The sequence below is a fragment of the Platalea leucorodia genome, assembly GCF_965183815.1.
Source record: "Platalea leucorodia genome assembly, chromosome: 4".
Classification (NCBI taxonomy): domain Eukaryota; kingdom Metazoa; phylum Chordata; class Aves; order Pelecaniformes; family Threskiornithidae; genus Platalea; species Platalea leucorodia.
The window spans coordinates 11,258,697-11,272,811 of NC_138826.1; the positions used below are offsets into that span (position 1 = coordinate 11,258,697).

The 14,115-nt window shown below is 42.9% G+C and overlaps 2 protein-coding genes across 5 annotated transcripts in view; one reads left to right on the forward strand and one right to left on the reverse strand.

Moving 5' to 3' along the window:
• Positions 1-7,980, reverse strand: part of VTI1A (vesicle transport through interaction with t-SNAREs 1A) — a 274,146-nt gene extending 266,166 nt beyond the window's left edge. For both annotated transcript variants that reach the window (XM_082308622.1, XM_082308623.1), the window contains exon 1: positions 7,499-7,980. In XM_082308622.1, coding sequence (XP_082164748.1) covers positions 7,499-7,592 — 94 coding nt within the window. In that variant the 5' untranslated portion in view covers positions 7,593-7,980. The remainder of the gene's footprint in view (positions 1-7,498) is intronic.
• A 184-nt stretch (positions 7,981-8,164) lies between these two features.
• Positions 8,165-14,115, forward strand: part of ZDHHC6 (zDHHC palmitoyltransferase 6) — a 35,464-nt gene continuing 29,513 nt past the window's right edge. For all 3 annotated transcript variants that reach the window (XM_082308621.1, XM_082308619.1, XM_082308620.1), the window contains exons 1-4: positions 8,165-8,514; positions 9,841-9,932; positions 12,118-12,277; positions 13,350-13,511. In XM_082308621.1, coding sequence (XP_082164747.1) covers positions 8,266-8,514; positions 9,841-9,932; positions 12,118-12,277; positions 13,350-13,511 — 663 coding nt within the window. In that variant the 5' untranslated portion in view covers positions 8,165-8,265. The remainder of the gene's footprint in view (positions 8,515-9,840; positions 9,933-12,117; positions 12,278-13,349; positions 13,512-14,115) is intronic.

Here is a 14,115-nt window from a genome sequence, read left to right on the forward strand (position 1 = left end):
ATAAAAGAATATACAAAGCAAATGATGCACGATGCAATTGCTCACCACCTGCTGACCAATGCCCAGCCTGTCCCCGAGCAGCAGCCCCACAGCCAGCTTTCCCCTCGTTTATATACTGAGTATGACATGATATGGTATGGCATAGCCCTTTGGCCAGCTTGGGTCAGATGTCCTGACTGTGCCCCCTCCCAGCTTCTTCTGCATCTCCAGCCTTCTCAGTCGGTAGAGCATGAGAAGCTGAAAAGTCCTTGCCTAGTGAAAGCACTACTTAGCAACAACTAAAACATCAGTGTGTTATTAACATTGTTCTCATACTAAATCCAAAACACAGCACTATGCCAGCTACTGGGAAGAAAATTAACTCTATCCCAGTCTAAACCAGGACACAGCTACAGAGAGCATGTCTGACTTTTGACCTCCCTCTAACCATCCATTCTCAGGCAGAAAGTCCAATATGAACTGAGATTCAGTGTCCCATCTGCCAAATATTCTAATTGCTTGACCACTTGCTTTGTTACAGCATGAAAGGGGACTTTCTGAGGAGTATTCAGTCACTGGATAATAAAAAGTCGCCACATTGCTTAACTACTGTGGGCATTTAGGGGCTGCAATACCGCCATCTGCACCACCTCGTACCCCTCTCATGGCCGCATCTTCCATCCTTCTGACTGTAAATCCACACATTGTCTCAATGAAGTTAACAACAAAAGTCCGAGCATACAATCCTTTATGCCACTGTTTGTTTGAAACCAAGAGCATCATGAGACATCTGTGCTGGTGGTTTGCCTGATGAAGCAGATAAAAAGTGAATTGCACAAAAGTATCTCCAGTCATTGCTCCCCAGAGGTCATGATGGATAAGTCTACGCTGGCACAAGAGAATTTATTGTGTATCTTTACACTTCATGGTTCACTTTTTTTAGCCTGAATTCCTTTGCTTCTCTTTGATCTCTTTGCATCCTAGAATTGACACAATTAAAGACCAAAAGGGACTATCTGATGATCTCCTTTGATCCTCTGCATGCCGCAAGTCACTGAATTTCAAGAGGGACCCCCTTTATTAAATATATATAATTTAGCTTCTCACAGGCTGAAATGCTTTAGTTTTGAGGAAACCTAGTGCCATAGGCAGGAATCAGGGGATGCTGAGGTAGCAACAAAAAAAACAGAATTTCTGCCATATAAAGTAAAACGTGCCCTTAAAACAACCTTCCTTAAAAGCAACTTCTGAAAGGACTATATCGCTACAGTTCTTGGTGAAGCATCCCCAGCATAAGTAAATGATGTTTCAGCTGAGCCTTCCCACTGCTGTTCCACAGCACCCTGCATTATATTTGAATGGACCTATATATCTCTCTTACAATTACCAAAGATACTCTACACTCTCATTTAAGGACACGCGAACATCATGATCTGTCCTTCTTCAGTTATATACATTGGAGCTCTGCCTGCACAGAGCATCAGGTTCAGGATCATCTTTCCACCTTTAAGATAACGCAGAGACCTTTGCAAATAACCAGCTATGCAAGGACTAGAAAAGCTGTCTTCTGAGGATTCAGCAGTATGTCTGGCAAAACATAGCTAAAATAAAATCTTGAAGAACACCGAAGCCCTCCGAGTAAAGGGAACTCTGCCAGTGGCACAAGGGAGAAGTTAGAGCTCACCTCTAAATCCTCCAAAAAAGAGTTTCTCTTCTTATCCTTGAAAGAGGCCCAGAATTTCAAGTAATCCTCCCTACAAAGCCAAAGCCATGGAAAAACAGCATCTTTCTTGCAAATCTGGAATTCACACTGACATGTCTGGTGGATTCTACTACAGCAGAAGATGTAGGAAATGCTCATTTCTGTGCAGCACTTTTAGTTCTCTGCTAGCAATGTCTGTCTTTAATTCCCCACCAGGTTCTCATGATGGCACCCAAGCCAGAAAATGTAATGGCTCGTGATTTATCTTCCTAGCATAACTAAACCCAAAAGAAAAGAGAATCTGCCACTTGTTTGCCCGCACATTTCAATTCTCCTACCCAGCATACCTCTGTTCTCTCCTTCATTTAGAAGCGGGCAAAGTGATGATGGACAAAAGGAAAAACAATGTAAGATGTAAAACACACAATACCATTTTATTGAGCTGAAATAAAATTAAAAAATACAGCAGCAGAAAATAAACGTACTATAGCAATTTCAGTATTTCCCTGAGTTTTACTGGATTACAGTTCCCACACACATTAAGGAAGATATAAAGTCAGGGTTTTGGGGAAGATATTTCATGGTGTACAAATTCTGTGTGTACTTGTGATTACAAGAACTACCTAGCACTCCACTGACCAGTAAGATCTTACCTACCCACAGAGATATTAAGGTACGGACCTTTGGTAGGGAAAACTCATTAGTACACAAGGAGGTTTGGCTGAAACTGCTCCCATAAAACTGAGGAGGTATTCAAAGGACCTTCAGTGGTTTAGTTAATTAACCCAACTCCAGAGTTGCATTTTAACATCATCCCAGATTTATCAATATATAATCACCCAGCTGGTGACCAGAGCAACTGGTGGGAGCGAGGCCTACTGACAACAGGCCTTTGTTGTTCCTTCAAATACAGATGTGTGAGCAGGCACATGGCAACGTCCCAGCACTGCAGCTTTGGAGCAATATCGTCATGGATTTCCAGGAAAGGAGCTGAACTTATTGCAACTGCTGATCCTCTTGGGCACACAATACCATGTAGTCCCCAGAGCAAGAAGGGGTGGCAGGATCCAGCAGTGTCACTTTGGTAAGGAAAAGCAAGCTTACCAAAGTAGAAGTATCACTCACTTGGTTTCGCTTTCCTCTCTTCCTCTAGCTGCATCCACGTAAAATCCTGGTGGGAGTACTTTGCCTGGAGCCACTTGCCTGCAGGACTGCAAATACCTCTAGACCTGCTGTTGATACCAGCAACAGAAGCATTGATTACATCAGAAAGCACTTGCTGGAATGGTTTTCAGATCATTTACTTTCCGTTTTACTGCCATGGTTAACCTAAGGAAACAACTTATTTCACAGAAATTTTCAGAATCCCCATAGAAAGGAGGTCACAATATCCACAGGATGACTTGCTCAGAGGGTGTAGATGAGGTCAGAGGAAGTTATGCAGAGCAAGAGAAGCTTGCCGCTAATCTAGTAGATCAGGACAAACAAGTTATGATCCAATTAAAGATCCTCATATTACTAACTGTATTACTCCACTGTGTCTTAGTAGTTTTCAATCTGCCTACTTGATCATTTCCTTAAATACGCTTCCATCACATGAAATAATGAAAAGGGGTTTTTATAATTCTTTTTCTTAATTCTGAATTGATAATACCCTTTAAAGAAAATAAAAAGCAATGCTCCATCAAATATATCTAAATCTAGAACAGAATTTTTGTCTCCACATTGCCAGACAGAATGTCGTAAAGAAAATATTGCATACAGCTTGTATAATTTAACTGGTCAAATTGACAAAATATGGATAAATATAAAGACTGGAAACAAAAGTGCTTTTTTCCTCTGGGTAAGGATTACAAATAAAGAAATCCATTCTGTGTTTGTACACAAGGTTGCATCACTTTCTTAAAAGAAACAAGCTTTTACTATATTTTCCTCAGTTCTTTCAGCTTTGCCCTTGCATTAGCCACTGTTTTGTCCCCCAAAATACAGCAGTTACAGAAAGGCAGAAATCTGCCTACAAGTGTAGCAAGATAATACAGCACTGGTTTGATCTCACAACCAATGAAGAGATTAAAAAAGCGTGAACCAAGACTGAGTAGTCCCATCGCTTGTGGAATTGCTTCTTTTTATTAGTACATGCTGAGGAAAAGACTGAGTAACAAAGGGCTTCAGTTCATAGACCACTTGCAGATTTTGCTACACTGACTGAGGTGGTTTACACGTTCACCACTGCCAGAAGTTACTGTCCAACAGCAGAGACAAATGGAACAATACACACGTTTCTCTCTTTGGGTTACAAAACTGGGTTCAAGAGGCACAGCACAATGAGCCAGACCTGAAATGGAGACAGTAAACTCCAGTACAGGGATACAACAGAAGATTAAAGGTGGGACCTTCTTCAGCTAAATCCATTAGAGGCTGAAGTACAGTGCTTTGATTGCCCAGTAGAAAATGCAGGTATTGAGTATCAGAAGAATGACAGCACTCAATTCTAAAACCATCACAACCCAGAGGCTACTGTGCTGGGAAAAGGCTAAGTATCACCATTTGTGCTGATAAAACTCTCTTTCATATCAAGCAATCAAAATTTATATAATTTTTTGTCAAATCACAAGACAGATGTTTCTCTGAAGCACCAAGGAATGTTAATAAAACACATCAGCCAATGCTCTTCATTCTTCAAAGACCTGCAGCAGCATCATAGAAAATCTATTTAAAAGCCATGTCTCTATTTAGAACACTTTCTTTAATTCTCCAGATGATGTTTGCCTCAACAGAAGACATTTCTTCCCAAGACGTTCTATTGTCCCTGTTGCTTATTGTTTCTGTAGTATCAGAGTGCCTTTGTTACATTTATTGCTGAACTATTTATGCATTTGTGACAACAGCATTGTTTGTTGAGCCATCATCCTCCTAGAACACAACACAGCATCAAGTCCTGACAACACCAAATGCAGGAATGTTGCAAAAACAATTAACCAGTATTTCTCCAATCCAACTGAACGTGAAGCTTAGAGCAGGTCCATCTTGGGCAGCAGAAGGAAATAAACCAGTCACTAGACTTCAGGAGATCTCTCTGTATTATGCAGAAGTAGCACAAGTCCTTACACCTTTCATCCTGCTTCTTCCAGCGTGGAGGAAGAAGGCCATCAGCAATCTCTCTCAAATCACTGCTGCTGAAAACTGCCACCTCACGTGCATCTCTCCTCACGTCCCCCTCCCACCTCATAATCCTCTTTTTGAGGCTCTCCCAGCCATCTCCACAAGAACTAACTGGAACTTCTGGTGATGAAGAAGCAAAGATCTTGCAAATATTCCTATTAAGAAACAAGGGAAAAATGTATATTTAAAATATTTCTGATCAAAGTGTTCAGCACAGTCAGAGATTTATTTTTTTTCCAGGTGGTCAAATGCCCCTATTAGCTAAGACTGCAATTTGTTTTCAAGTCATACATGAATTTTTTGCTGATGGAAGACAGAATAGCCCTGAAAACTGAAGCAATGCACTCACTCGTAAACGTACAGTGCAAGAAGTAGCTATAATACAAACCAGCCCAAAGCATGTATGCCCAGCTTCAAATCCTAACATGGAAAGGCCATCTCTTGGAAAAAAAAAAAATATTAACCATTGTCTTATCTGGAGGCCATTTGGCCCAGTATCACACTACTGGTCCTGCAGGGAACATGCATTCTTTCTCCTCTGAGAGGACAGCAAATTCTAAAAAAACCTTCTAATGGCCACATAAAAGAATCATGATTTCAAAGTCTGCTGCTTCTAGGCTATGTCACTGTTTAAGACAATACTCTTTAAACATCTCATATTTAAGCTTCAAAGTCTCCCTAAGTGAATAAGGGAGACTGATTCAAGGAGAGGATTATGGAAATCCATTACTACTAAGCGGAATATTCTTCCTACTATTGAACAGACACTGATGACTTCCACAATCTATACAACTAGGAAATTAAATCTCTATTCTTTTTCCATAAATCAGTGAAGCACTACTGATTTTCAGAAGCAGAGCCAGTAGTGTATTGATGATGTCTCCCTGTTCCTACAAGAGGTCCTTAAATTTACTCTGTTTAAAAGTGAGCAACCCTTTGCGAGGCAGTGGGAAATACCGCCTTGATTAAGTACTTTACATTAGTGAAGAATTCACTGCATCCCCTCAGCAAATTGTTCCAGTGGCCATTTACAGGTTAAATATCATTTCTGAGCAGACTAGATTACACCAGTTCTAAACGTCAATCACGGGAACTCTTTGGATCTCTCCCTTCTTCATTTTGTAAGTCTCCATTACAAGACAGAAAAAGCTTTCTACCTCTTAAGTGCCTGCAGACTGTGACTGAATTATCTCCCTGTGTAAGCTCAACAGCAAAACAGCTTTGTTAAGCTGATGAAAAGGCATAGTTTCCTGTCCTTTAATCATGCCTGTGATTGGTCACTGAGCCCCAATTTATCAGAAGTTCTAACTTGCTAAGATTAGAATTGGACATAACCTTCCAGAATCAGACAGATTTTTACTGAAAATCCTCCTGTTTATTCATTTCAGATTTATTTTGGACCTCTGAATTAATGTTGCACTGAGATCATATGTTTTAATTGACCACCTACCTCAAATCCTGTTTAGAGTCACTACTTCATCACTTCATGATGCATTTCCCACTCTAAAAGTAGGATGTTATTCTTTGGTGCTGGATGCATGATATTTTTTCCTTTAGTCGTGTGGAAAAGTATACCATTAGTGTGTGTTTATTCCGTCCTTATATGATATCCACTCCTACAGTTTAAGTATCCTAAAGCTTTAGGAAATGCTCATAGGAAGCAGAAGCAGGAATATTTAATGACCTGGAAACAGAAGAGGCATTAAGCTGAGCTATAAGAGGGACAGACAAGAAGTCCATTAGTTTCAGCTTCCCTCTGTCTCGTACTAGGAGTCCTATATTAGGGCACTGATTTGTAGGAACTAGAAGATTGAGCTGGACTGGTTAAAGAGAGTATAATTTTCAGCTTTCTACCCTAACACTCTTATAGACATCATTGTGTCTACTGCAGGGATACATCATGAATCAGATCATGAATGCTGCAGGCTACTGACAAACACATTAAAGTAAATGAACGCTGATTTCTTTGAATCTGCTCCTACATATGAGTCACCACAGTCAATTAACTAAATCAAATGTTTTAACAGCAAGCAGCAAAAATACAGATTCGGATTAAATCATGCACAAATTCTGTCTCTGCCACGTGAAAAAGACTTGATTTCCATTACTGATGTTGTGGCACGACCACAGTAAAAAGCATTCAGCAGCAATGCTGGTATAGGAAACATCCACCCAGCTCTGACCCCTGCTCTGCTCAGCCCTTCAGCTGCGCTGCTGTAACTTTGCGTGGCCCCGCAGCAAGTCGGAAGGGAGGGCCTGACCCTCACTGCTGACCAGCAAACAATATTCTGTCACGTTACTCTTAACACCTTTCATAAGACAATTCGCTGCTCGAACAGATGGGCACCCGGGGCAGGGAGGTGAATCCTGACTCTGCTGTGTAAGGAGCAAGAAAACACATTCGGCTGGCGGGACACAGAGGCAGACCGCGCTAAAACCACGCTAACACCCCCGCCACCGCCCCAAGCGCTTGCTACTGGGAAGCCGGAGGCTCCTGGAGCCGGAGAGGCTCTCACAGACGAGCAGGACGGACCTGCGGTGCGCAGCGAGAGCCGTGAGGGCGGAGAGCAGCGCCGGTGGGAGCCCAACGCGCCGGGCGACGACGGCCTCTCCGCGGCGCCAGGCGAGCAGCCCCCCCCGACCGCCGCCGCTCACCTCCTACCAGCTTGGGCACCTTCCCGATCCTGCCCGTGATCTCGGCCGTCAGCACCGCGAAGTCCTGCTCGTAGCTCTCGAAATCGGAGGACATGGCGGCGGTGCTGGGGAGGCGGCGGCCCCGCTGCGCTCCGCGGAGACGCCGCGCTCAGTCGGGCGCCCTCAGCCGCTCCGCGCCCAGGCGCTTCCGCGTTCTGCTAGCCGCAAAGGCGTCCCTCCGCCTCCGGGCGCCTCGCCACAGGTTCCGGCGAAACTCTCCGCCCCCGCTCAGGTGCTTTAACCAGCACGGCCCAGCTCCCCGCTGCCGCCCCTTGGCGGTCTTTGCTTGGCGGCTCGAACTGCAGCCCCAGGCCCCGAGGCGGCGGCCCGCTCGTGCCCTGCAAGCCGGGACCGCGCAGCCCCCCTGGCTGTGCCTTGTAGCCCCGCTCCTTCAGCGGAGCCGGGACGGAGGGACGAGGCCGCGGCGCCACCGGCGGGACGCTGTTTCCCGGCGGGACCCTATTGCCAGCGGACTGCCGGGGGGCGGCGGCTGAGCCGGAGGCGCCGGCGGGCGGAGGCGAGCGCGGGCTCCGCTCCCCGCCTCCCCGGGCCGGCGGGCGGGGCCGAGGCCCAGCGGGCCCCGGCGCCTCCCCTTCCCCTTCCTCACGGCGCTCCCTCTCTCTCGGCAGCCGGCGGGACGGCGCGGGGCTGAGGGCGGCGGGAGCCATGCGCGGCGGCGGCGGCTGCGGCGGGGCGGCAGCGGGCGGGCGGCGGTGGTAGCGGCGGCCATGGACGGGCCGGGGGGGCTGCGCCGGGCGCGGCGACTGTGCCACTGGGGGCCGCTGGTGGCCCTAGCCGTGGTGGCCGTGTGCTCCGCTACCGCCATGGCGGACGCCGCGCTGTGGTACTGGCCCCTGGACACCGCCGGGGGAAGCGTCAACTTCATCATGCTCCTCAACTGGACCGTCATGATCCTCTACAACTACTTCAGCGCCATGTTTGTCGGCCCGGGGTACGTCCCTCTGGGGTGGACGCCGGTAAGCGCTGGCTTTCGATCGCCTCATCCGCGGGCGGGCTCGGCGGGGCGCGGGCTGAGGCGCGGGGCGGGGGGGCGGCCTCGCGGAAGGGCTGTGCGCCGGGGGCGGCGGGAATCGCGCTTCCCTTCGTGCCACCGTTCCCCCTTTCTCCCCGGAGAATGCAGCCAGCCCTGAGGCCGCTGCTTTCTCCATGTCTTCTTTCGACATCTTCACTTTCTGCCTCTCTCCCGCTCTGCTGCTGCTCCCAGCCTTTCCAGGGTGCTCCAGCTTCCTCCCTCCCTCCCTGGGGCTGAACGGTCATGCCTCTGCACTGGCAGTACTGGTTATGTTTTATAGGTGCTTCTCAAAACAAAACAACAGGAAACAAGTGCTGTTAGCCGGGAATGAGAACTTCAAGGTTATCTGCACGCTGATGCAGATACTGTTGTATTGAAGACACTGCTGCTAGTAATAAGGGTTAGGAGAACTTCATTTAGCAGGTTTAATTTTTTTTATGTGAGCCAGAAAATTACATGCTTATCTTATATTCAATTTAGTATTATAAGTCAAGGTAGAAATTTGCATTTCCTTTGCTTCAGTAGTCTCTTGGAAGAGTAGTCGTCAGGGACCAGAATGATACAGGTTCAGTATCTCAAGACAGCTGCCCAGAGTTTGTGTTCCAGAAGCATAATATAAGGATTAGTAATAATCACATTTCTACTTGTGGAAAACTTCTCAAGACAGAGTCTAGTGAGAAGAGGGTCCTGATGTAGTCCTAGCAGGACAACGGGGTATTCCACTTCATGAACAGAAGATTTTGGCCAGTATTACTACTTGCTATCTACAAATCTCTCTGTCTCTTGTCTTGCTGTAGTTGGCGTATGTGTGTGTGTAAGAGAGAGGGTGGCAAACAAGAGCTAGTCGAACATTAATGCTTACCAGTACTGTATCTTAGTAGTAAGCCTAAATTGGCTCATGGTATAAAATGGAGAGACAAGGTGCCCAGTATTGTTTTGGTTTTTTTAAAACTATAAAGGCCTCATGCTGTTTTTTACTTTCAGAACTTCACTATGAAACCCTGCTTGTACAGTCAGTCTTTCTGATGGAAGAACTGTTTATTTCTTTTAGCAATCAGCACTTTCAACAGTGGGAGATGGCTGTGTTGATAGCCAAGAGATTATTTCATTTTGTTTTTTCCTGTCCTCGCCACCTACCATTAAATAGGGCTGGGTTATGAAATGCACCCTGTCAGAAGAAAGCAAGGATGCTTAGGTTGAGAAAGTGTGAAGATATGTATTGCCAGTAGAATTATGTATACATCTAACCCACCTGTTCTTCTGTTTAAAGGAAAAATCTCAGGATTGCATGTACCTCCAATACTGTAAAGTGTGTCAGTCTTATAAGGCACCACGTTCACACCACTGTCGAAAATGTAACAGGTACTGTCTTTCTTTAAAATTGTTTTAAATCCATATCAAAGCAGCTTCGAATCTAATTATAAGTTATTGATTTAATTTATTCTTCCAAGTCTTGTATTGTGCATTTTTAAAAGCCTTCCATATGAACACTATACCCATTTCAAATATTTCCACTTTCTAGTTGTATGATTTCTATATGGTTTTACTGTGGTTTAGTTTAATAAATACATCTGTCTCTAACATTTTCTTTTAGCTTGAAATCAGTTCCTCTTGAGAACTTCTTGATAGTATTAACGAAACATTGCAATGCTGTTTCAGGGAAGTGAGCCTGTGTAAATACCTAAAAATCTTTCAGCCCATTGCAAGTTCAAACATTCACCTGCTCAGAGAGGAGAAAAGCCTATTCTGTCATTTTTCCAAATGGGAGTTAAATATTGATTTGAGTGGAAGTTTTGGGCTGTTCTTTACTGTTCACTAAAGGTTTTTTTTGAGGGGAGTCAGCATATTAAGTGAACTAATAATAAGCCTTTTGGGTCAACTCAAAAAGTTTGTGCTTTGTTATGTGTTAGTCTTCTAACAGACTTGCTTTGAGCTAAAGGATGCTTTTATTATAAATAGCTGCACTGGAATTTAGTGCAGCTTTAAAAAAGCAAGTGACTTCAGATGTCTGCAGTCCAAGCCAGGACTAGTTGTATTTATCTTGGGTTTACTGGACAGGTCGTCCTCTGAAGGACTGTTAGAGAATGTGGTGAAAGGATATTGCAACATACGCATTCATTTGTTATTTCTATAAACACAAGATGTGCAGTCAGTGTGCTTTTAGGAAGTAGAGACTGAAACTGTAGAGCAATGCTGTGATTTGGCTGCATCATCCTGAGATTTAAAATTAGACTCCTTGAGTGACAATCTTTACACTGAGGACTTAGTAGAAAATGGCAGCAGATCCTGATGATTGTCTTTGCAAAAGCAAGTTCTCTAAATAATTTAGCTTTTGTCAAATAAAACAGAAGAAACTGCAGCACATTCTGCAAATCATTTTGTTGCTATGCTTTAAGGATTTTCTGCCCCCTCAACTCTGGCCAAAGTAACTCATTCCACATGTGTTTCTAGCCTGTTGCAGTGAACTAGGTAACTCAAACCACTGCTGAAAGTATACTATGCTATGGCAAGTTTCAGTGCATGAATGGAGTCACTTCTTGTGGCCCATCTGAATGGGGTGAGGTTTCTAGCAAAGATCTAGGAATTTCTTCAGAAACACTGCTGCTGATAATTACGATTGCATGTTCAAGAACTTGTACAGTGGCAGTTGAGCATATGCTAATGAAGAATAATTAATTCTTTAGAAGGGAGAATCTGAACTTCCTATTGGGAATGGACTAGCTTAAAAGATAATGAGGTCAGTAGTTCCAAAACAATTAAATTTCATTTTCAGAGGAGCTGGATATTGGTGTAATTCAATCCTTTGTTTATTGCTTAGGTTTGGTGCAGGTGAATTGCAGCATTATAATTAGTGACTTTTACACCTGTTAAGTTAAATCAATGCAGTTTGGGGTGTGGACAAATATTTTATCACGTGGGATTTTGTATCCTTAAGCTAAACCAAAATAACCAGCTTTATATTGAATACAACAGTGTCTCTAGGGTGTTTATGCTTGTTAAATAGATTTTGAAAGAGACTTACAGAGGTGTAAGGTCAATACATAGCAATTGATAAAGCTTTCAGAGGGTCTACTACTGAAGAGAAAGAGGCATTAACACACTTCTGTCTGTGTATCTTTGTATGTTCTTTCTGCAAGTAGTTCACAGGGGATTTGATATTTCTTTTGTTTTCCTGGTGTGCTTATTTAAAAAAAAAAATGGCAATAATATTAGTGTTGATAGTTCTTGCATATCCCTTTCTGGGCTTCTGTCTTCTGGCTCTGGAATATGGTGTTTATTAGCCACTAGCAAGTCTGAGTAAAGAGGAGGATGGATAATTAGGGAGGGTAGGGCCTGGGAGCACTTTTTATTTTGCTTTCTTTCACTCTACAACATGGAGTATCATTCTGAATAGCAATAAAAAAGGAACTACTGTGTTGATCTGTTCGAAATTGGTGGGTTTAAGTGAATGAATGGCGGTTGAGTAGTAGAAAGTTAGCTGTCCTTTTCTTTGAGCTTTTTGAAAAACATCATATATGTCATTTATATTAATATTTATTATTCACAGATGTGTCATGAAGATGGATCACCATTGTCCTTGGATCAACAACTGTTGTGGATACCAGAATCACGCATCTTTCACTCTGTTTCTCCTCTTGGCTCCACTGGGATGCATTCACGCTTCTTTCATATTTGTTATGACTATGTACACTCAGCTTTACAACAGAGTAAGAAAACATAATTAAATGCTTAAAATATTATTTAAGTCAGATGGGTAATTAATCTCTGGAAGTATGAGACAATTAGGTTTGCTGAGAAGCAGCATGTGGAATTCCCTGTTATTCTTTCAACACATACTCTCAGTTCCTGCTCTCTGCCTATGAGAAGTATGTTCATTAATTGGAGGAGGATTCAGAGAAAGTTGTTTCTACTTTCTTTCCATTTGTTTTTCCCCTGTTGCTTGTCATAATCACTGGGAGTTTCCTAGAGTTTTGCATTGACTGAAGAGAGTTTCTGAGTAGCACTTTGTATAGAGAGAGACAGGATGTGTTTTGGCTGGCACAGAAACGAGCTGCTATTTATTTCCAACAGACAAGTTAGATGCTATTTATTTTCTTTTGCTTGCCACTGTTTTAGAACTGTATCCAGTTCTTCAAGGGAAAAAAAGTACATTATTTTTGGAACTAAAAATAAATTATGTTGGATTTGGTTTTAAATGAAAAAATTTAACTGCAGCAACAATGAGCAAAGCTTGTTCTGCAATACATCCCTTATCTCAGATCCATGGTTAAGATTACAAGCTGTGATTTCAGCCTTTGTGGTTGCAATGAAGAGCTTGAAAACATCAACTGATTGTAACAGATGAAGGCTGAGTGTTGTATTTGCAGAGCAATAATATTGAGAACTGCTATCTGCTAAAGGTTTCAGAGGAAAACGTGTAGCGTTTCCATTGAAAATGGGTACTGTGCTATGCAGATATTTTCTGTCTGAAACTGGTGAATGTGTTTCTGTTAATGTGCCAGAGTCCAGATTCTTTTGCTGATTTTGGGCCTAACTTGTGGAGCTTGCAAGATGATTTTGGTTTAGCTTTCCATCTAGAGAAGGCCTACATCTAGCAAAGAATGTGTTTCTGAAAAGTCTTTTGAATACATCTTTTTTTTTTTTTTTTAATTACTCCACTTGCATTATAAACCTGTCAGAAGTTGGACACTTACCTTTAGAGCCAGATTTCTTATTGGTAACTTGTTTTGTTTCAGCAGTTGGAATGTTCTAGAGCTGAATGATATTTCCCCTTTGCAGATATCTTTTGGTTGGAGTTCTGTAAAGATTGACATGAGTGCAGCCAAAAGAGACCCTCGACCCATTATTCCCTTTGGACTGTCTGCATTTGCTGCATCTTTATTTGCCTTAGGACTGGCATTAGGAACAACTATTGCTGTTGGTATGCTGTTTATTATCCAGGTAAGTTTATGGCTTCTGTTACAAAGAAGTTAAAAGCTGTAAGTTTTGCCTGGTTGTGGAGCAGAAACAGAATTCAGGATTGAGATAAGAGCAGTTGTTTAGAGTTTATGTCGCTCTCTAACTTTTCCAGGGGTTTATGTTGCTTTCTTCCAGTTCCTCTGTTGTTACCACAATTTTATTTTTCATGGGAGAACTTGGAGGTGAAAATCTAATAAACTAAGAAAACATGAGGTAGGCTTTATAAATTCTCTGGAAAAGGCAAAATACTTGGTATTTCAGGAGTACATGCCCCTATCCCTGAAAATAGGTATAAACATGCCTGATACATTATTTCAAATGTTTGAGATCTTTGGAAGGAAACAAAAATACAGATTTTAAGCATAAACTGAAATACTGTGTGATACTGTCTTAAGTGTATAATTCTAGAGGATAGCATTAGCCTGTATCTATGCTAAGTCTTAATTTTGAATGTTTTATGTGTTTCAGTTAAGCCTGTAAAAGTTGCTTTGTTCTTTAAAGCAAATTTAGTTTGTTAAATGAAGTTTTCTTTGCCTAGGTGATGTATTTCTGCAGAAAATCAACACTAATTTCACCTAACACTTTT